This window comes from Thermobia domestica, unplaced genomic scaffold (assembly GCF_964235325.1).
Source record: "Thermobia domestica unplaced genomic scaffold, izTheDome1.hap1.1 HAP1_SCAFFOLD_195, whole genome shotgun sequence".
NCBI lineage: Eukaryota > Metazoa > Arthropoda > Insecta > Zygentoma > Lepismatidae > Thermobia > Thermobia domestica.
In genome coordinates, this window is record NW_027655923.1 from 44858 (window position 1) to 69515 (window position 24658).

The window sequence follows — 24658 nt, forward strand, 5'->3', positions numbered from 1 at the left end:
CTAGGCTGATACTACAAATAGATGAAATGCGCATTTACTGAAAAGATGGGTTCTACTGACATTTTAATATATAATCTTCGTGTGCTAGGGCCTAGAGGACAGGAGGTGATAAGATTTCACATCAGGTTACGTCATGCACAGTTGCACACCTTCATTTTCATTAAAAATGGAAAAGCCAAGAGAAACCAACTTCATCTCACTTTCCTTTGTGGCAGTCGGACACAAATCATCACACTTATCTGCAAAAAGCACTTTTCAAATCGGATTATTGGGACAGCCTCCAGTTCCAATGTTGGGGGGACACGTCCTCCCATTTCCCCGGAATTTGTGACCGTACCTATAGCTGAGACAACTTTCGAGCATGAGGAGAGGGGCATATCCTCCTCTGGCATTTATTGCAATTTGTGCCCAAGTAGCGGAAGTGGAATTAATAGATATTGATGAGACTACTAAAAGCACTACAGCAAGAAGTTTAGTTTGAAATACAGAATACGATTCTTTTTTAAAAAATGGAAAAGCCAGGAGAAAATCAATTTCATCTTACATTCCTTTATGGCAGTCGGACCCAGGTCCAAGATTGGGGGGGGGCATGTCCCCCTCTTCCCCCGGGATTTGTGCCAGTGCCTCTATCGCATGTAAGAAGTCGAAGATGGTGCAGGAACTGTCGTGGACTATTTTAACAGATATCCTGCCCTAAAACAACCTCAAGGATTTCAGTTAGTAAGTGTTGTATGTTTATATATAAGAAATTCATCTTATTTTCGCTATTGATTGTCTCCAACTCACAGCATTTTAATATATTTTTCAAAATACGATAATTATAAGATTATAGATTCATCTATATCATTGTTCCGCAACATGTGCGTCGCGGCACACCAATGTGTCTCGCGAAGGTGGAAGCTATCACGTAAACGTTTATCCATTGTAAGACATTGAACTATTTATCCCTGTTACTGCGTTTCGAGGGGGGGTCAAAAAGTTAGTGCAATCGCTTCGAGAAAATTCATTCTGGAGAACTGCCACCAGGATAGTATTAGTCCTTTTCTACAAGTCACCGTTCTGTTGCCAGCCACCATTTTTGCTAGCGGTTCTGCGTTTTCCATAAGCCCGTTTTGTAAAAGTCTGCAGTTTGGCTTTGAAACCATAGTTCCTCAGAAATAACGTCTTTCCTACTATCAAAAAAGCATCCTATGAGTAAATGCTTCATTTCTGCGAAGAAGAAGGTCACTTGGTGCTGCGTCCGGTGAGTATGGGGTGGGTCAAGATTTCATATCCTAATTCCACTGACTTCATCATGGATGCAGGGTGGAATGAATTGGTGCATTGTCTGTCAACAGAAAACCCCTTGTGTGACCAAGCCACGACGTTTCTTCAATTCCTCTCGTAACTTAGTGAGGAGATGGGAAAAATAGGTAATAGTAATAGTTTGTCCCTATCGTAGGTAATCTTCATGATGAGCCCTTCAATCTCAAAGAACGGAAAGCATCACCTTAGCTGCCCACATTTGTGCTCGTGCCTTTTTAAGGGTTGGGGAGGAGGAGTGTTTCCATTGTTTGCTCATTTCCTTTGTTTCTGGGTCCTAAAGATAAACCTAGCTTCAATCCATTGTCATTAGTCTGCCTTTAGAAGGTCCTCTTCATTCACCTCACCGTGATGAAACATTTCTTTGCAGCGTCGTCGCAACCTCTCTTCTGGAAAGATATCAGCAGTAGTGGCACTCATCGTATTGACACTTTCTGAAGATGCAGCTGGTTGTGAATATTATTTCAGGTAGACCCATAAATCATATCTATGCACACAGAATATTTTCAATGGTTTTTCTTCTGTCTACCATTAGCTCAACTTTCTCCGTCAAGGCGGCATCATCCGTGAAAGATAATCTTCCATATCTAGAGGCGTCCGCGGTGGTCATTTGTGAATTTGGAATTGGTTTCCACTTGGACGCTTCCATAGCATGGGCTTTCATCTTTATAGATTGCTTTCATCTCTTCATGGATCTACTTTGGTGATTTCCCCTGCAGATGGAGGAACTTCATGACGCTCCATATATCAAGCTTGTAATCATAGCACCTTCAGTGATTTATCTGGAAAACTAACGAATCCAGCATGTGCATGTTTAACATACCAGAATATAACAACAAAATTCATGTCCAAGGAAGGGGGGGGTCGTAGTTCGTTATATTCTATGTGATTGTACAAACTTGTTGATACTCCTTCGTATACTTGCACAGTATTTCATTTTCTGTACATTTTTGTTTCGAAAGTTGTTGGATGAAAACAAAAATTTGCACGACTTGCACGACTTTGCACGACTTGCACGAATAGTTCAAGAAGCTACTGATAAGGTAGCCAAATTGCCATAAAGACCAAGAATCCATATACAATATTCCAAACATTGTTAATGCGTCCTACAAAGATATTATAAAATAGACTTGCCTCAGCTAATAGTAAAATGTGAAACCACCTTCTCCGCTGAAATTACCTCACGAGTTCATTTTCAATTGCATTGTATTTGTGAGAGTTGGGTTTTTCGACGTAACGTGAAATTAAAGCATCGAAAAGGGAGGCTTCAATCATTAAATGAAGACTTACATTATCAGCTATTCCTCCACAAACCAGTTAAGCAGACACAAATGTCACATTGGAGGTATAACTAGAATTATTTATTAACCTATTATAAGAAAAGTATATTTTCTTTATGTATTCTGAAGAAGTATAACTTCAATCACACGGAACTAAAATCCATGTACTTGTGCCATGACTCGATTTGTTTAATAATAATAATAATAATAATAATAATAATAATAATAATAATAATAATAATAATAATAATAATAATAAACTTCAATAACATGCTGAGAACTAAAAGCAATAATACAACTCTTGGTCTTGTACTTCAATTGTACGAATATAAATCTACAGAATAGAATCAAACAATAGAACGATAGAAAATATTATGCTAATTACATATGAAATGAGGTAAATTAAAATACTTAAACAATACACTCAGCGTCTATTAAGTCATTACAAATCAAGGTAAATAAAATATAGCTTCAAGATGTACAATGATTGTAATGCTTTACAGGTCTTGAGATTAAAACTTGTTTGTTGCTTGGTTAGGGGAATCCGGTGGCTCAGTGGTACTTACCCCTGGTGCGTGGGTTCTTCGTTCGATCCCCGGGCAAGTAAGTTTGTGGCAGACAACATCGCGTCTGTGGGTAGATTTCTTATAATATTAATTTCTTGCTAAATATTACCTTCAATCTCATATTCATTAGCATAATAGTGACAAACTATTTGTGAAATAGCTGCAAAAATTAATCGTAAGACTGTCCAACTGGTGCGTGCATGTATCGCTGCTGGTTGAATATATGTATGCACACTCATGTCAAAAATTATTGTCGCATATCTATAACTGTCTTTTTGTAACAATATAATATGTTAATGATTTTGCAGGGTACTTTTAATACTGATACTATGTGTATAATCGGGAAATGTATATTTGTGAAAAATTTCATGGCAAAAGAACAATAAATACGAAAATTAGAATGAGTAAAAGAAAATGTTGCTAAATGGACAAGAAAGTTTTATTTTCGTTCTATTGTTCTTATTTACTGCTCTTTTGACATGAAATTTGCCACACACTGTCTTTGGCAATTATACACATACTAACATTATAAGAAATACCGGGCGAATTCGTTATCAAATTATATTCCTACAACAACATATTTATAGACATGCGGCAATAATTTTGGACATGTGTGTACTTATTTATTTTTTGTTCCATTAGTATTTTAATGTCTACAATTTTCTTTTCAGCTGTTACATGATTTTTCGTATCTCTATCCAGAAAACAACTGTTTCTTCGGTACTATAGTGTCAGTACGAGATAGAATCATCAATATCGCTGAAGAATGCATAAAGACTTCCAAGAAATACTGAAATACTGAATGAATTACATCATACGGGTGTATCAGTGGCCACCGATGGTTTCATCGAAGTTATTAAGTTTCATGTTGTGTGTTTATGTGGCTATAATTTAGCCTTAAAAGGCATATTGGGTTTTATGGAGAACTTTGTGGCAAATTATTATTGTAGAATCTGTACTTGTAGCAAACAGCAGATGCAAAGTATGTTGTATTAAGATAAAACGTCATTGAGGAACATGGAAAATTATTAGCAACACTTATTCTTAAATGATACGTCGAGAACAGGTATAAAGGAGACACGTGTTTCCCTGAATTTAAATGAACTTAATGAATTTAAACTTCTTGATCATGTAGGAGTAGATATTTTAGATGACTATTACAAGGAATGGACATGAACATGTCATTCGGACATCCGAATCAAACCTCATCCATTCGATAAACATAACAAAGATATGTTCATGCACAAAAAATTAATTACCATGGACAACGGAGTCAGTCCCTGGGGACCATTAACCCTATTAGTATATAGAAAATCGTAAACTCGCAGTGAAATAGCTATTGCATCAATGCCGTTCATTGGAAAGTCATGGTTTATAGTTCATTCTCTTCAGTATGAATCAAGCTTTCCAAAGGTGCTATGTATTGGCACCCATAACATACTTGAACAGGGAAAACTGGGAGAATGTTGAGAAAATTCCCTTCGAAAATTCCTACCATCAACTTCGGACCCGTCTGGAATGGCCTCGGATAAAAGCACACAATCCAACTGTATCTCAAAAAGTACAATGGGGGATAGGAAATGTGTGTATCAAGTTTTGTATCGATAGCCGGAATAGATATGAGGCGAAAATGTGTATTGTTATACAAGCTTTTCCCTCATATCTATTCCGTCTATTAATACAAAACTTGGTATACACTTTTCCTAGCCCCTATAGTATTTTTAGATACATTTGGATTGTGTGCTTTTGCCAGAGGCCACTCTAGAGGGATCCAAAATTGAAGGTAGGGATTTCTGGAGGGTATTTTGCCGACATTATCCTAATTTTCCCTGTTCGGGTACATTATGGACCCCAATACATAGCACCTCTGGAAAGCTTGATCCATGCTGAAGAGAATGAACTATAAACCATGAACTTCCAATGAACAGTATTGATGCAATAGCTATATCACTGCAAGTCTACGATTTCCTTTATACTAACAGGGTCAATTTGCCCCAGGAAATTACTCTAGTACCCATGGCACCTAATTTTTTGTGCATGAACATATCTTTATGTTTATCGAATGGACTACGTTTCATTCGGATATCCGGATGACATGTTCATGTCCTTTCCTTGTTAGAAGTTTGTTGTCGTTAATTAATGAATTTTGTTATTACTTATTTAGTTCGAGAGGCAAAACTAGTTCCATTGAATATTGTACGAGCTCGGTTGTTTAATTTTGATTACGGTCCGGATTCCTCGTCCAAGCCTGTGAATGCATTAACAGTGGAAGGATCCAACTTGAAACTTACAAATTCTGCTTCTGAAATGGTTACTTTAGTTAGGTATTCTGGTTTACTTTTTGGCTATTATGTTCCAAGAAAAAATTAAGTGTAGAATTTGTATATAGCGTTACGAAGAATTTTGGATAAGTTGTTAAGTAACAGGGTTTATAATGACGCTTCTGAGCAACTGACACATTTAATGGGAGACATATTGCAACCTTAATAAAAGTTCTCTTAAACCAAATTCCATTTCACTTTTGCACTATCCTAATATGCTTCTGAAGTTTGGACCTTTGACCCAAGTGTGGACAATAAGGTTTGAGGCCAAACAAAATTTCTAAAATTGCTACCAGGGCGTCTTCGAGCCGTGTGAACATATGCAAAACAATTGCAATGAAAAACTAACTAATGTTGAACGACATGATTTTAATCATTATCCCTTTAATCATTATCCCTGTATTTGCCGTCTACTTTTTCTTTCTTTTCTTTTCTTTTAACCATTCTTCACATTACAAATTTTTGTGGATTAAACAATTTCTTTAATTTGTTCTCTACCTGGTTATCTTTTTTGGAAACACTAATTTTACTGGAGGTTTATCACTTGAATTTTAGAACAAGGATATTTGAAGATGTATTTTGTCAACGTCTGAAAGATATTTCTACTTTTTGTTGGCACCAAATGTGAATTATTTTTCGAACGAAAATTCGATTCCAAGTAGGGGTAATGTGTCCAGATCCAATTTTTGAAGTAATGTAAATGTCCTCAGGAAATAATTGTTGAGATTTTGTTAGATTCTCTGTAAGATTGCTAATCATCTTAACGGTAAACTTGTGTAAACTGGAACGATTTGTAACTAAGTATAAATATATAATAAAATATAAATACAGAATTATCCTTTGAGTTTTCTATTTATCATTTGGCTGAATTCAATGTTGCGTTTCCTGCTGAAATATGTACATTATTTCGTGCTTTAAAGATGCAGTTTGATCTAACAGTTTTAAATTCTTGCGTATATGTTGTACACTTGCATCTCACACGTAAACTTAAGAATCATCACTCTTTCTGTAAGAGATGTATGAGAACGTTTCACTTTTCACCATTAAAAATGCAACACTAAGAAGACATCGTTGGAAGTCCAAACTTGTAGTGTGCGGAGCACGGAAGGTTATACAGTTCATTAGCACAAGTGCCATGAAGAAGTAAGTACCAGTTATGTCATTTAGTGACAGCAAGCGAAGGCCAGTCACCGTCATAATGGTAGGCGAAAGTTGGTGTGGCGTGATTACACAGCGAGGTATAGAATACTAGAATTGAGTCGATTATGAAGAGATGGGATATTTTCTTTCCAAACGAGTCCTGGTTCTGTGTGCAGCATCACAATGGCCACATTCACATCTCTCGCCCGTGGCACTAGGCTGGATGACGCCTGCATTTTGCTTCGCCACGTTGGTCAGGCACAGTGTGTTAAGGTGTGGGGTGTCATTATGTGCCTGTTCATATCTCCTACGCATTGATGGACATTTGACCAGTCAGCAGTACATTAACGAGGTGTTGGATTCTATAGTGGTCCTTTTATTTCAGGTCCTGCCGGATATTTCATTTCTGCAGGATAACGCCCTACACTACATTAACTACACTTTCTCTGCTTTCTTATCCGGCGATATCCTCCCACTAGGGATGGGCACAAGTCGAGCTGATACTCGACTCGACTCGAAACTCGAAGCGAATTCGAGTAGAGTTTCAAGTCGAGTCAAAGGTAGTTTTCTCGAGTCGAGTTCCAAGCCGAGTCACCGTTTTGAGGTCGAGTTTCGAGTCGAGTCGAGTTTGAAAAATGGCTCGTTCGTTTAGCTCGTTTTAACTCGTTTTGAAATCATTGCCTGTTTAGACTGGAAAGCGAAAACTATGAGAAATGTAAGCAGTAATGTGGAATATTTTTAGTGTTCGCATCTCGCCTCGTCTTGATTAGCAAGACGACAATGAATTTTTATAACGAGACAGCCTCAAATGTCGTGAGCACTAATATAAGTATATACTGTAGTTCTCACCATCAAGGCTGAGACCTGCACGGTGAAAGTTTTGAGCCGAAGCAGAACCCCAACCCGTGTAGGGATGTTAACCGGCTTAGTTCGATTCAACTGAGCGAACAGCTCGAGCCGGCTTGGTTGAGATGAGGCACCGACTCGGCTCAGGTGAACCATTGTCTCGAGCCGGCTCGGTTGGGGTGAGCCATCAGCTCGGTTTGTTTCGGCTCGTGTCGGTTTGGGAGGGTGAGCTGTTGGCTCGACTCGATAAGGAATGAGCTGTGAGCCGAGCCGTTCGAGACGTTGAGAACCCTAAACCCGGAGCAAGCAGTTTTGAACATGTGTGGCCGGCGCCCTCTAACTTTTAACGATTTTTGGTTCGAGCCCGGATACTTGCTCCTCTAGAACTCAAATCGAGAACCTCGTGAACGATGTCCTTGCCTCCTAGACTTCACGACTATCGAGGTCAGCAGTCAACTAGTTTTTAGTATTCAGATACAAACCACCTATCTTTCATGTTTATACACGGTGTTATAATAATAATAATAATAATAATAATAATAATAATAATAATAATAATAATAATGTTATAGTAGTAGTAGTATCATTGATAATAATTATATTGTCTATGTAGGATACTTGAAGAAAGTACTTGAAACTACACACAGCATCTGGCTCGATTTGGCTCGTTTTGGGTCGACTGGACTCGAAACTCGAGTCAAATTTGATTCGAGTTTCGAGTCGAGTTGGAGAAATTTTTTCGAGTCGAGTTCTCGAGTCGAGCTCAATGATATCTGTTTCGAGCCGAGTCGAGTTTCAATGAAAACTCGCTCGTGCCCATCCCTACCTTCCACCTCTCACTGCTTAAACATGTCAGATCGATGATTGCACAATGCTTCTCATACCTGCGAATTTCTCTAGCTACAGTTAATGAGTTGTGGCATCGGATCGAAGACGCTTGGCTTACCATACCCAACGAGAAACTATTCTCGATGCCTTGCCCTGTTGCAGTCGTTCTGGCTGTCAATGTTGGGCTCCAGGCCACTGACCATCACAGTTCTGCTCCGCTGTCACCACGTTGTCACACAGCGAATACAGCGGTAAATTTAAGTATATTCTATACTTACTATTAGGTATCGGAATGGGAACTTTGGCGCAGCTACCTTGTCTCCCTCTCGGTTTTGCATTTTTAATGGCGAGCACTGTGTAGGAATCATCTTGTGAGCGAACACGTTTTCGGCTGAGACTATATTTTTAATTATGTCGACTTTAAAAAAAATAAATTGTCTGTTAATTAAAATGCACAGAGTTCTTGTTTCTGGAAAACCCCATTCAGGTCTCTTGTGGTAACAACTTCTTATTTTGGAAGAGAATACTATTAAGGAAAAGAATGAGGTAAAGTCGTCTTTATATACTACAAGCAATGGATAATAGCAGCTTAATAAATGATTATACGAAAATCTTGTTTGAGTTTGAATATAGGATTGTACATGGTTCTGCATTTTGCATTTTGCAACTAACTTACTGCAAAATGTATGATAAATTCTTACAGTACTATTGTCGCATATTGATTTACTCTGTATGGAAACGAAAATAGTTTAACACATGGTTAACCTTCTTTGTGAGAATAATTAAAAAATTAACGCTTGTCGCTTTCCAACACTTGGCTTTCCAACACTTGGCTTTCCAACACTTGGACACCCTGTAGGTAAATACATATCTCTGGACAGTTTGACTGCTCCAAACTAAGTTTTGAAAAGTGTAGTATTGTTAATTTTATTATTATTGGCACAAAGAAGATCAACCATATTTTAAGCTATTTTTGTTTTCATAAAGAGTAAAACAGTATGTGACAACATTACAGTAAGAATGCATCATACATTTTGCAGTATGTTGCAGCACTTCAATAGTGGTGCACTATACGTACAATCTAGATTCTGCATATATCCAATCCAATATTATAACAGGGTAGGTAACACGTATGCTAAATAGGTAAAATCCATATATTTCATATGGACAACCTATAAGCTACATACATATAATCCATGCATTACATATGGCCAACCCGTACGCGACATACATATCATCTATATACTGCATGCAGACAGTCTGTAAGTTACATTTGTGCACTCTGTATGATGTATACGGATATTCTGTATGCTGTATTTGGACAAGCTGTATGCGACATAAGGAAAATCTGTATAATACATACGTACAATAGTATACTGTATCTAGTCGTACGTACGGGGCATAAGTACAATATTGATGCTGTCTCGGGGTTGAACTCAAGAAACATACGTACGAACATATATAGCATACTTCTTGAAATTATGCTCCGTCCTGATAGTCAGTGTGTGTCATCATTATTAACTCACATGCTACATACGCAGTGGCGAAGGGAGATATTTTCAAGAGGGTAGGCCAAATGTTCTACTATTACTACTACTACTACTACTACTACTACTACTACTACTACTACTAATAATAATAATAATAATAATAATAATAATAATAATAATAATAATAATAATAATAATAAATGAAAGAGATTAGACTTAAATATTTTACTACAGAAACACAAGAAGACAAATTCACATAAATTTAATTTAATTGTAGTCCATCGACAGCACTTATTGGATTCGGATCTCAATTTTCATAATAAAATTCACGTATGTGACTCATAGCTGATATTAAGAGTCTTCATCCCGGCGAAATTAAAATACCGCTAATTTTACATTAATTATGTGATATCTTCAAATAGATAAAAGATAATCAAAATGTGGAACAAGAGCGCCCTAGACAATATCATTTTACATGAGAAACCGTTATCACGACTCACTTATCTGCTTTCGATTTCGAGCCATTTTGAAAATCGGCATTTATTTTCGCGTTTCTAAACACCTGAAAACATAAAGACACTAGGTGACTTGTGGCTTCGCCGCAATGCAGTTTATTTTAATTGGGCGTGATCGGGTGGGGAAGATGGATTATCACATTATCTGCACTTAACAAGAAACATATGTTGTTTAGTCTACTTGTACTGAAACAAACTCTGCTTGTAAAATTTCGTCTTTAATTTTATTGCTCAAAACACATGACAAACATTCAACCAAGTCATTTTGTGTCACTTAATTCCCCTTTAAAAACAGAATCTGACTTAAATATTTTTTCATACGCTGCTCTTTATTTCAACAACTACACATAATTTTATTGTACGAATGCATGCAGAACCTTCTATGTCAGTGTTCTATTTTCAACACAGGCGTTATCTTCGTTCTTTAATAACACTAACATAGAAGATTCTACGTTCAAATTCTCCACTTACCAACGTTGGGCAAATTTCAATTGAATTGACAATTAACAATTAATATGAAAATTTAATTGTTAATTGCAATTAACAATTGATTTAAGTAATGGTTAATTGTTAATTGCAGTTGGCCATTAATAATGGAGAATCAATTGCAATTAATCAATTGATTGAAAGTAATTGCAGTGAAAAGTAATTGCAATTGAATTCAGTTATTCAATAGCAATTGAAATTAATTGGCAATTAATTCAATTGCAATTGATTTCTACAGCAATTACTTTCAATTGATTGCTCAATTGTAATTGATTTTCACTGATTAATTTTCAACACTGTAGTTCAGAGAGGGCGTGGGGCAATGAAAACTTTAGCCACGACCAATTGACCCACAACCCACCGTGACCCACTCTGACCCACCACACATCATGAACCACTCTCACCCACTGTGACCCACAGACCCACCAAAACCTATTGTCATCAACTCTGATCCATGACTCACGCCCTCTTCTCTAATGACTAAAGAGTTTAAACTTGTAATAAAAGAAGCCTATGAAATTATCACTCATCGGAGTTTGAATTTCTACGATCAATCGCTCAAGTACCGCTCTATTACAATAACGGCGGATCTGACCTTTCTAATATAAATAAAATAGTTTGTTCATGTCTGTTTGTCTACCTTTGTGCGGCCAGTGGACCAGACGAATGGATCGATACTTTTCAAAATTTGGTCACTGGTAGCTTGGTCTAGGCCCCAGATTGAGACGAGTTTTTTTTTTCAAATTTCGAACTAGGGGGGTCTCAGAGGGACGTTTACCGGGACCGGCCTGGGGACCAGACAAGTTGACCGAGAGTTACCAAATTTTGGTCAAAGATATCTTGGTCCAGGTCCCACACCAAGGCGAAGCGTTCTTGACAAACTTCGAACCAGGGGGTCTCAGGGGGGCATTTACCGGGACATGTAAAAGTAGTAAAAAATGACCGATATCAGTGTCGATTTCATACTTTTCGCGGTCGCTGAGATCAATGGTAAAACTCCGATCGCATTAACTTCCAAATTCACCCTATTCAGCTGCGGGTCGTAGGTCAACGGAAGGGGGGGATACCGAAACGTAAAAGTAATCCAAAATGACCGATATTAGTGTCAAATCCATAGTTTTCGCGGTTGCTGAGATCAATGGTGACACTACCATTAGCGATGACTTTCAAATTCATCCACCGTTGTATGCGGGCTTTGGGTCACCAGAGGGGGAGGTCCGAGACATGTAAAAATAATCGAAAATGACCTATATTAATGTCAAATCCATACTTTTCGGGGTCACTGAGCTCAATGGTAAAGTGTTTGTCATGGACCAAATTACAATGAATTCAATTATATAGATAATTATTATAATTACCATTGATAATTATTTCCTAATTGAATTATTAATACTTTTCAGTGGAAAAAAGAATAAAATTTGAAAGTCCCAAATCAACGTAAAATAAACCAATGTAAAGGAAAAAATGTCTAAAATTTTCCATATAATTAAGCTTACAAACTTAAAATTCCCATGTGATTAAGCTAAATTTCCCTTTTGTGTCGTTTTGTGGGGCTATTTCCTCGTTTTGTGCGTCACCGGAAATGGGTCAATGTTATCCTACAAATATGGCGGAACAAGTTAATGCTGTTCCGTCAGGAACGATTTCGAGGTCGTTTCCTTCGCATCGTCTTGTGCATGTTTTCTACCGTTTTGTAAGCCTATTTCCAGGTTTTGTGAATCAATGGTAGTGGGTCAAAATGGTCATTCGATGTGGGAAGAAAAATGACCCACTCTCCCACCACTATTGAATTTCGAGGTCGCTTTTTTACATTGTTTAGTGCATGTTTTGTATCGTTTCTGCGCAAATTTTCACGTTTTGTGCGCCAACGAAAGTGGGTCAAAGAAGACCTACAAATATGGCAGAAAAAGACATATTCATCCCACTTTCAAGGCCCATTTTGACCCACTTCCACTGATGCATAAAGCGACACAAATCATGCATAAAAAATGTGAAGGAAACGACCTCGATATTCGATGGTGACTCAACAGCATTAAGTTATTCCGCTAAAAGTGGAGCACAAAACGGTACAAAACAGGCACTATACGATGCGAAAGGAACGACTTTCAAATTCGATAGTGGCGGAACAAAGGCTCTTTTTCCTCACACCTTGATGGACCATTTTGACGCATTTCTGGTGATGCTCAAAACATGGAAGTAGGCGAACAGAACGGTACAAAATACACACTAAACGATGTGAGGGAAACGTTCTCCAAATTCGTTGGTGGCAGAACAGCATTAAGTTGTTTTGTTATATTTGTAGGTTCATTTTGACCCACTTCCGGTGACGCACAAAACGTACAAAACAGGCACTAAACGATGCGAAACAACCAACCCCGAAATTCGATAGTGACGGAACAGTGAGCCATTTAACTCCCACTTTAAAGGCCCGTTTAACTCACCTCGGGTGATGCACAAGACGAGGAAGTAGGTACAGAAAACTTTTTTAAAAATAGGCACTAAACGATGCGAAAGAAACGACCTGGAAATTCGATACTGGCGGAAGAGTGGGTCATTTTCATCACACTTTGGAGGCCCATTTTGACACACTTCTGGTGACGCGCAAAACGTGGAAATAGGGGCACGAAAAGGCACGAAACATTCACTAGTCGATGCGAAAGGAAAAACTACGAAATTCGGTAGTGGCGGAGCAATGGGTCTTTTTAATCCCACCTTTGAGGCCCATTTTGACCGTCTTCCAGTGACGCACAAAACGTCGAAATAGACGCACTAAAAGGGTGCGCGATGTGAAATTAATGACCTCGAAATTCGACAGTGGCGGAACTCTTGGTCATTTTCGTCCCATCTTGGAAGCCCATTTTGACCTACTTCCGGTGACACACAAAACGTGAAAATACGCACTCAAAACGGCAAGAAACTGGCACTAAACGATACGAAAGAAACGACCTCGAAATTCGTTGGTGACGGAACAGTGATTCATTTTCGTCCCACCTTTGGGACTCATTTTAACCCACTTCCCATGACGCACAAAACGTGGAAGTAGACGCACAACACGATGTGAAGGTAACGCCCTCGAAATTCATTGGTGGTGGAACAGCAATAACTTGTTCCACCATATTTGTAGGCACATTTTCACCCACTTCCGGTGACGCACAAAATGTGGGAATAGGCGCTTAAAGCGACACAAAGCACGCAATAAAGATGCAAAACAAAGTACCTCGAAATTCGTTGGGGAAGGGGAACAAGTTAATGACGCCGTGAGCACCAATATAAGTATATACTGTAGTTCTTACCATCGAGGCTGAGAACTGCACGGTCCAATTTTTTAGCCAGAGTAGAAGCCCAACCGGTATAGTGATGTTAACCGGCTCGGCTCGGTTCTACTGAGCGTACAGCTTGAGCTGCCTTGCTTGGGATGACCCATCGACTGGGCTCAATTGAGCCGATGGCTTAAGCCGGCTTGGTTGGGATGACCTATCGACTGGGCTCAATTCAGCCGATGGCTTAAGCCGGCTTGGTAGGAACGAGTCATCGACTCGGCTCGATTGGAGCCAATGGCTCGAACCAGCTCCATTGAAACGAGTCCATAGGCTGGGTTCGAATAGGTTAACTGAGCCAATGTCTCGAACTGGCTCGGTTGGGGTAAACAATAAGCTCGGTTCGGTTCGGCTTGTGTGAGCCATCGGCTCGAGCTGGCTCGGTTGTACGAGCTGTTGGCTCGGCTCACTTCTCGGTTCGGCTCGATAAGTGAATGAGCTGTGAGCGAGCCGCTTGAGTCGTTGACAACCCTAAACCCGGGTCGAGCAATTTTGAACATGTTTGGCTGGAGTCCAATAACTTTTAACAATTTTTGGCTCGAGCCCGAATACTTGCTCCTCCTGAACTCAAACCTAGAACCTTGTGACCGATGTCCTTGCCTCCTGCAGATTTCTTGACGACCGAGATCGACAGTCAACTAATTTTTAGTATTCAGATACAAACCGCCTATATTCCATGTTTATACAGGTACACGGTGTTATAATAATAGTTAGTTATAGTAATAGCACTGCCGTGTCGTGACAAAACGCTGTAACTTTGGCGAAGAGGTTTTGCGAAAATGAGCCTTAAAGTTTTCATCCGAAAATGTGATCTGTATCGTGTAGAACCAGTGTAATTAGGCAATAATGGTCAACCAATCAATTTTCACCAAATTTAATCACACAACATGCATTTACGTAACATTACATGTAACCACGTGTTTCCAAAGTCAAGATACACTATTTCTACACGATACAGATCACATTTTCGGATGAAAACTTTAAGGCTCATTTTCGCAAAACTTCTTCGCCAAAGTTACAGTGTTTTGTCACGACACGGCAGAGCAGTAGTATCATTGATAATTATATTGTCTATGTTGGATACTTGAAGAGAGTAGCACTTGGAACTACACAAAGGATTTAGCTCGTATTGGCTCGTTTTGGCTCGACTCGACTCGAAACTCGATCCGAATTCGAGTCGAGTTGGGGGAAATTTTTCGAGCCGAGTTCTCGAGTCGAGCTCAAAGATGTCTGCTTCGAGTCGAGTCGAGTTTTAAAGAAAACTCACTCGAACTAGCTCGTGTCCATTCCTATTGTATGCATGACGGGCATATAGAGTTCTTTCGACGGGGATAGAACCATAAACATAATATATTTAAAAAATACATACTTTCACGGCTTTCTTCCCAGGGGGCGAAGGGATGGTAGTTATCCAGCATTTCTTATAAGTACCTTATTTGCGATTAACAATTAAAACTTTCAATTGCCTGGTGACCAATTAACAATTAACAATTGACGAAAATTTAATTGCAAATTTTATGATTGAATTCAATTGCAATTGAAATTAATTGTCAATTGCAAATTGAAATCAATTGCAATTGAAATCAATTGCAATTAATTTTCAGAGCAATTAGTTTCAATTGATTGATCAATTGCAATTGATTTCAATTGATTTTGCCCAACACTGCCACTTACTGACATTTTCTCTCATTCGCTTTTGCAAATGTAAGAAGAATGTCACTCACAATATCTCAAAAATAAACACACTCTACTCAATTCTAATGAACTCAACGAGTCTGATTTCGTATAGGTTTGTGCCAACGTAACGGAACAAAGGGGCATTAGTTCGAGATAATTGGCGTAGCACCTTTAGAATAGCTTGTTCCAGCTTTTGCGTTGCGTTAGAGTTCGCAAAATTCAGCAAAGTTGGTATGGAATGGGGCCCTACGATCTTGCTCTTTATTTGTTTGACATAAAATCGAAATTGAAGGTCTCGAGACAAACGCTTTATGCAGAAAAGAAAGTCGATAAGCGCTGAGGCCAGTCTCTTTCGCAGGTTATTACCAACACGTTCTCCTGCCGATTTTCTGAGTAACTTGACGGTAGTTCTACTGCCGCCTGAGACACTGCTCGGTGAGCCTCCCAGCAGTGGTGCTAACCACGATTTCTTTATCGAGCAATATTTTTTTTTTTCAACTTAGAAAACTTTCATACATTCTGTGCAAGGAAAATGAATTAAGTATAAATTATAATTTCTGAATTAAATGGGTAGGCCGGGCCTCGGGGCCTCTTACGACCCTTCGCCACTGTACATACGGTCCTGACGTCACAAAGCTGTTTTTACCTCCTATATACTTGTTACTCAGATGAAGTCACATTACTGACGTCATTACACTTATACGGACAGAACGTATAACACATACTTTTTCAGCTATACGTTTGCTGAAGGATGTTATATACGGTTGTACGTTAACTCCAAAAACTACAGGAATTACGAATGTAACCTACGTGTTTAAGTACGCCACCTACATTTTTTTTCTCAGTGTGACCAAAATGATGAGTGTGCTACTTTAAGCGTATATCCCTTCTTTCACATATAATAAATATCTAAGTAACTCACATAAAGAACTTGTATTAACTTGTATTTTTAGTTAAGAGTAAAGCATTATGTAGTATACTTGACATTTATACAAGCTAACGAGCAACGAACTATATTTTAAGTAATCAACCACGAAAATTGTTTTTTGTGAACACATGAGTTTCCTAAACCATTTGCATCAGCTAAAGCGCTAGTATATATTTTCGTAGTTGGTACTCTCTTAAATTTTCCATACAGAAGTAACGAAAAACAATAAATGAGGTGTTTATGATCATACTTTACGCATGATGAGACACTTCATTAAAATAATCTTGCTTCCAAACGTATATGAGGGGTGTAGATGCAAAAGTGGCAATCTCCAATTTTTTGAGAAATTGAGTTAGAGGTGGGACTGTATTGTTCTAAGTGTCCCCGACCGAGGGGTGAAGTCTGTTTAGATCAAAACCTACATCCTCGCAGTAAAAACTGAACGCGAATATCACGATTTTTTTTTCAAAACTTGCAATCTCCACCACCCGGTGCGGTTCAAAAGTGACAATCTCCACTTCAGCCAATCAGAGGCCTGCTTGCGTCAGAAGTTGCTATGGCGACCGTGTCGCTTCCCTGGAATCGTTCCAAACTTCCCCACTAGTTTGTAATGAGTCAACAAGTCTGTACTAGTTCACTGTTTCACAAATGTACACGTAGGCCTATAACCTGTTCTATTGTCAACACAGCAAAAACTTTAACCCTTTTAAATTCTTTGGCCTGTATACAGGCCATGGCGTCGACCTTCGGAATTTGCTTTATAAATCTCTAATAAAGCTTTGCACACCGGTTTTTTGCATTTATTCAAGTATGGAAGCATCAAGGAACATTATTTTATGGGCATTTTGCAGTCACGTGTGCGACGCCTGGACGCAGTGACCAGTGGCGAAGGATGATAGTTTCAAGAGGGTAGGCCCAATGTAATAATAATAATAATAATAATAATAATAATACCAGCATTACCTATATAATCTTGTAAATTAATTCCAAACGTCAGTTTTTCTTCTTAGCAAATATGTCTATTACTTTCTTCTTGAAAGCTGTATCCTTGGCTAATATCCTTCAGAGTTCATTTCTGTAGCAATTGAAGCTAACACACTTAGTATGTCGTACTCATTATATTATTACAGAATGTTTTAAATAGATCTAAGATACTGATTTTTGTCGTAAAATATGACTGTCAGTTCATTTCGCAGCTGATTACCGTCGAAAGTGGGATGCAGTTTAAGAAGATCCTCTAGTTTCTTCCGAAGAAAATGACTATTGTAATCCTGAAATTGTTCACAGTAATTGTAGACCATCGACAGCACTTATTCGATCCGGATCTCAATTTTCATAACGAATTTCACGTATGCGACTCATAGCTGATATTAATTCGCCGTAATGCAATTTAATTCTTTCAATTGGGCGTGATCGGGTGGGAAAGATGAACTATCACATTATTTGCACTTTGCAAGAAACTCTTCTACTTGTACTGAAACAAACTCTGCTTATAAAATTTCGACTTTAATTAGTATATTGTTCAAAAGACATGACAAGCATTCAATCAAGACATTTTGTATGCCACTTGATTCCCCTTTAAAAACAGAATCAAACTTAAATATTTTTTTCATACGCTGCTCTTTATTTATCAAGAACTACAAATAATATTGCCACCCACAATGTCTCACAAATACACTCTCTACTCAATTCTAAAGAACACAACGAATCTGATTTCGTACCGGTTTACGTCAACGTGACGAAATAAAGGGGAATTATTGAAATATTACGCGTAGCACCTTTAAAATTGCTTATTCCAGCTTTTGCGTTGCGTTGAAGTCCGTAAAATTAAGCAAAGTTGGTATGGAATAGGGCCCACTTTCTCATGCTCTTTATTTGTTTCACATATCGAATCGAAATCGAAGGTCTCGAGGGAAACTCTTTATGTAGAAACGAAAATCGATAAGCACTGAGGCCGGTCTCTTTCGCAGGTTATTACCAACACGTTCTCTCGCGGGATTTTCTGAGTAGCTTGGCGGTAGTTCTACTGCTGCCTGAGACACTGCTCGGTGAGCCACCCCGCAGTGTTGCTAACCACAATTCTTTATCGAACAATAAAATATTTTTTTCAACTTAGAAAATTATCATACATTCTGTGCAAGGAAAACGAATTAATTATAAATTATAATTTCTGAAAGTAAATGGGTAGACCGGGCCTCAGGGCCTCTTACCACCCTTTGCCACTGGCACAGTGACGTCACAAACAACGAAGGCGGTTTGTAGGAAAGAGTAAATATTAGAGCTTTTTTTAAAAAATTCGTGACGCATCCCTATTAATTGTAGAAACATGGTTTGTACCTCGTTGGTTTCGTTATGAAGCAGAGTTTTTAAAAGTAGCACTCAAATTCCTCTATTATGTACCAGAAGCGGGAAAATCCCGCCCAAATCGAAAAAAGTTTTTTTTTTTTGCAGGAGAAAATTGCCCTTTTGTTCTAAATTTCTCCCATCAGGGACATTTATAGACATAAAGGAGTGGTACCGTTGGAAACCTACTCTTATTTGGAACAAAGCGAAATACAAATCATGATCCTAGAGTTAATAGAAATGTGCCAGAAACTATTCCAATGTTTGAATTTTTGCTTTATTTACACATTTTTAGTCAATGAGTTTACTAAAGTATCTACAGTATTATCACTATGTATCCTAAACTCATGCATCGTACCTCGTTCTCTTCGGTATGAATTGGCCTTTGAAACGGTATAACGTGCATATCCCTATCGTGCACCTGAGGGGAGAAAATCCCCCCAAAAGGGAAATGTTTGTGAAAAAAGCTCCACGTTCATTTTCAAAACTTCCAATCTCCAATTTTGAAACAGCAATTACAAAACAATAAGGGACTTTCTCTGGGGAAAATTTATGTTCAACCCTCTAATATTGCTACGATCTACTATGCCAAAAAATCTGTACGTTAAAATCTTATGGGGTTTACGAGATATCAATTATTCTCTCGTCCTGAAAAATTCGGCCGAGTGGAGATTGACACTTTTGCATCTACACCCCTCATATTATGTTCTTCTTTTCATACTTTTTTTCAATGTATTTCAACCTATATAAACTCTTTAAAATGGCGCCATTTGAAGAGTACTTGACCCCGTATTTAGTTCAATTGCTATTCGTTTGTCGATACTATTTCTTCATTCAGAAAGTGTGGATCGCAACATTGAAGCCCACGATTTTCCACTTCCTCGACGACTACATTTCGTTCCTCTTAAGTACTTATACAGAACTTACGCCATATATGTCAATTTCCCTCAAAATATTAAGTTACGTTTAATCACAAAGAAGGAATCTTTATAAAGTTGTTTACCAGCTGCACAGAAATGATAAAAAAAATGCATGAAAAGATTGCGATCTTGGCCAATAATTAGTTTTTGGATTATGGGCCACAAATTTTTTGAACGACCCCTAAATCGAGTTTTCGTATTTTCTACGGAACAAGCACGTCATACTGATAGTTAAGTGATAGTTTGGGTTTGGCTACACTGTATGTAATTCTCCAGATATAAGACGTACAAGAAACATTTTGCCTGAAATATGTTGGATCTTTTGATCCAAAAAACAGCATTGATATATTACTAAAATCAATCCATACTTCCGGTAACCAAATCATATAGTTGATTTAACCATTGACATTCTAAACATTTACTCTAAAGTGCGATGTATGAGAAGTAGTAACAGCCTCGTATCAAAATTTAGAATAACTTCATTAGCATAGAGCCTCTGTGTTGCATTAAAATCACCATGTTTTACTGTGTAGAGATAATTGGGAATCCTCAAGAAATTTACACCATATTCAATCAATATCGAATGACTTTTATATTACAAAAATATAATTGTTAATTTTGTCTTTAATGATTGAGAAGAAGTAAAGAGAATCCTTATTTTTGAATGATTTTAATTGCAAATAATGGAGATTCTCAAGTCTTAGTAAACATCACATGTTGTGTCGAATAGATTTTCATAAAAGATAACGTAAAACTTCTTTTAAAAAATCTGGAGGGTAAGAAACTAGCTCCACTCTTTATTCTTCAACTCAAACCAGAGGAATGATTTGTAATATATAAATCTCAAAGAATATATGAGTCACATTGGTTTAAAATCGAACTTATTTTTTCTACCATAATTATCGTGGAATATATTTTTCATTTGAAGGAACTGTAAGTTTATATTTTCAGACTCAACATATTTCAACACCAAGACATACGAACAATTCTAATATTCCAAAGAAATTATACTCTACGTTTTGTCATAAATAATTTTATCATAGTTTATAGTACAACATTGTTTTGAATGTGTATGTGCTAATTTGCAATATGAGTAGATTTCATCCTCTTTTTCAACATTATGCTTGATCGATTACGATACCAAACAATAGGATCATTTCTGAAAATTGAAGGAAGTTTCATGAACATCAGCTGTTTTACGATATTAATCGTGAAACAGATGGCCAGGCGGACAGACAAATAAATACCAGTCGTATGGAATGATAGAAACTTCTCTACGTTTGCTTCAGGGATTAAGTAAACTCAACTTGCTTTTTAAGTACACTTATCCTTTCCTCTAATTATTCAAACTATGAATTATTAAAACACATTTTGATATCTCAATTGAAAGTCATCAATCACACAACAATAAGAAATCTAAGAAAATCTGCAAGTGTTTGTAAAACGATTGTGCCATGTGTGTTTAAGCTATTTTGTATAAACCATTATATTGAGGAAAAAGAAAAATATAGATGTGATAAATTCTTAAGATTATTTATATGAAAAAATCTACGAAGAGAAAGGACATATTTAAACATGTAACTTGTATTCTAGTGTATGTGTATATATTCAAAACTGAAGTATGACAGAGTTTTAATATAAAGAAAATGGCTCGAGTACATCCAGACACTTCTATGAAAATCCATTATAAAGCTCATAACCAGAATATCGAAATATTGCACCCTGTTCCGAAAGGACATATATCAAGTTCTGATTCGTTAGAGATACTTGTACAAAATGAATCACAAAATAACGTTCAACCTATATATGAAGAACAGGAAGCTGCTGATAATTTTCAGCAATACACAAATACTGCTAATGAAACTTTTACTGAAAATAAAAGGAAAGGTGTGCAAAGTGTTTTAAGTTGCTGCAAATCGAAAACACAGACCTATCCGTACTATAATCCCATGTATATACAATCAAGTCGAGAATTTTATGTAATTTCTTCCAGTACGTTGGTGTATCGTAGGTGCTTTTATTTCCCATTCTCTAGAGGGTTGCTTGCAGTATTCGTGCGCGTGCTTTTGTTTCTCGTTTTCGGACATGCGTTATTGTTTCTAGAGCATGTTTTGGGGTTATTTTCAGGAAAAGGACCGTTTCATGCGTTTAGAATTTGTCCGATTGCTGAAGGCATTGGAATAACAATAACCTTGAAAAATTTATTAGTTCCAGTTTTGACATCTCACTATCTCGCATACGATCTTATTTACTTTTTCAATTCCTTTTCTAATGTGCCACCTTGGACCAAATGTCTTGAAAGTTTAAATGTCAGTCATGTATGCACAACATCAAAAGTTCCTTTTTTAAACCAAACAATTCTAGGAGCCCCTATGTTTTATTATACATATTATTTGCGTCAGGCGTGTATGAATCTGAAGCTGAATAATCGAACTGATCTCGCAGTTTGTATTTTTATTTCTTGGGTAATTATCTATTTATATATTAGGAAAGGAGTATCGTCAATAGTTTTTTTTTCGTATATACAAATTCTTACTTCATTTGCTAGTTATTTTGTAATAATTGTTGCTGGTTTCACAGCACCAGGATCGTTATTAGGTATCGAATATTTCTTTTCTGCTGGAGTTGAACAATTGTTTTCTGTTGAATTTTGGTTATTATCAACATTCGAAGTATTAGCGTGTACAACCCTGTTCAGAGGACATCCAATTTTGATTGGGGCTATGTGTAGTTACATTAAGCCTAATCACCATGACACTCGGATTATAATTGGTTTTCTAATTCTTGAGCGGATATTAAACCTATTACAAAAATATCTCATGTTGGGGACACTTGGTAATTCTTTAGGTATCGACACGTCGGTGCTAGAGACAGATCAGGAAAGTTTATATGCCACTATAACCCGTTCTTTTAGTACATTCTCTTTCTCTAATATATTAAATACGTTTTATTTTTTAAGCGCGTTCTTTGACCGTATTGGCATAAATAGTTTAATGGTGTTTTGTGGGATTGTAGCTTTGTATGATTCATTTCCTCATATGAAAGAAAAGCATGATATAATTTCTGCAATCGTGTGCACTGTTTTGTTCATCTGTACATATTTTGTTATGGTCGAAAGAAATGCGTATAGTTCTTCTGTATCTCAATCTATAAATTCATTAGGCGCATATCTTCTTGGGGTACTTGAAGTATCTGTTTTCATATTTGTTTACGGTGTAAACAACTTGTGTAGAGATGTAAATACTTTAACAGGAAGTTACCCTGATTACTTTTGCTGGTTAACCTGGAAAATTTTTCCTTTCATCTTTGGTGCCAATTTCGTTTACAAAATTGTTACATTTCGCATACCTCTGTGCAAGATTAGCTGCGAATGTTCCTGGGAAACGCATGTGGCTGGCTGGATGATTTTGTTTATTACGATAGCTCCTATTCCAATCTGTGCAATATATTATTTAATTTATTACTTTAAAAAGAAGAATATACGGAAATGTTTTCAGATGCGTAAAACTTGGAAAAGAAAGGACTTCGATTGGAACATTGGATCGTTAAATAAATAATAAGCACACCTGGATTAATGGTCAAAAATTATTCGGGGGTGAAACAAAATCAGTTTCAAATGTGTTATCAGCGACACTGATATGTAGTTTTACTCGTAGAAATTTCCAACAGTTTATATATTGTTTGAAAAATGTGTGTCTTTTCGTTGAAATTTTGTAACTTAAACAATAATATTTTTCAGTCGTACAATATTACATTCTATTATATAAATCTGTAGTAGTTATATTGTAAGATTGATATTGTATCTTAGTAATTATGTATAAATAAATAAATAAAAAATAATTAGTTCTAGGTATATTTTCTACCTGAATACACCAATACCTAATATATCAGCACTTACTAAAGAAAAATACATAATTTATTAATAATCATATGCTATTCAGAGATGGACTGAGTCAGTGGGTCGGTGGGTCAGTGGGTCAAGTGGGTCAAGTATTCTGAGTGGTTCAGCGGGTCGTGGGTCAACAGCATCTGACCCACTGTGCCCACAACCGACCATGACCCACTGTGAACCACCACAGACCGTGACTCACTGCGACCCACCACCCACCATGACCCACTACTCACCGTGAACAACTGCGACCCACCGACTCAGTATGATCTACCGACCCTCTCTGCTCACTGCATTGTAGACAGTATCTTCTGAAGACTGGTAAATTTGTCTGCGTTTTACTTTCAAGACTTTCATTTCCTTTCCTTTTCCATTTGTTTCTGTCTACTTACCTGAGGTGAGTATATCTAACCAAGTGAAAAATGACCTTTAGGCACTTTTGGATATTGATATTTTTAATTGTAATAATAGCAATAGGACTTATACTACTACCTGCCTTTCGAGGCCTGTGAGTTTTTAGAGGAGCTAACTACTGGATGTAACTATGTATGCCTGATCATCACGGTCAAATCGCAAAGCCAAACGAAATTACTTTTGGTATATATTTAGGCCTTAATCCAAACTGGGATGTTATATTGCTTTCATTATAATGCATACTATCCTAAGGAGGTAGTGAGGATCCGAATTTTTGCGAAAAAATGAGTATCTCGCAAGTCGTTAAACTTACGGAGCTGAAATTCAGTATATTAACTCTTTATTGAAAATAAACAGAATGTGTCCTAGCATTTTTTTAAATTCTCCTTTATAGGG

The 24658-nt window shown here is 37.3% G+C and overlaps 1 protein-coding gene across 1 annotated transcript; it reads left to right on the forward strand.

The window, feature by feature from the left end:
- Window positions 1-21420: 21420 nt before the first annotated feature.
- Window positions 21421-23667, forward strand: LOC145676527 (sodium- and chloride-dependent GABA transporter 2-like). Its single transcript, XM_081747356.1, has one exon. It carries the CDS (start codon window positions 21606-21608, stop codon window positions 23514-23516), a length of 1911 nt encoding a protein of 636 aa, XP_081603482.1. The 5' UTR covers window positions 21421-21605; the 3' UTR covers window positions 23517-23667.
- Window positions 23668-24658: the final 991 nt, after the last annotated feature.

Excerpts from the sequence above, each read along its gene's own strand:
- LOC145676527 (XM_081747356.1), top strand. The coding sequence starts at position 21,606 with ATGGCTCGAGTACATCCAGACACTTCTATGAAAATCCATTATAAAGCT.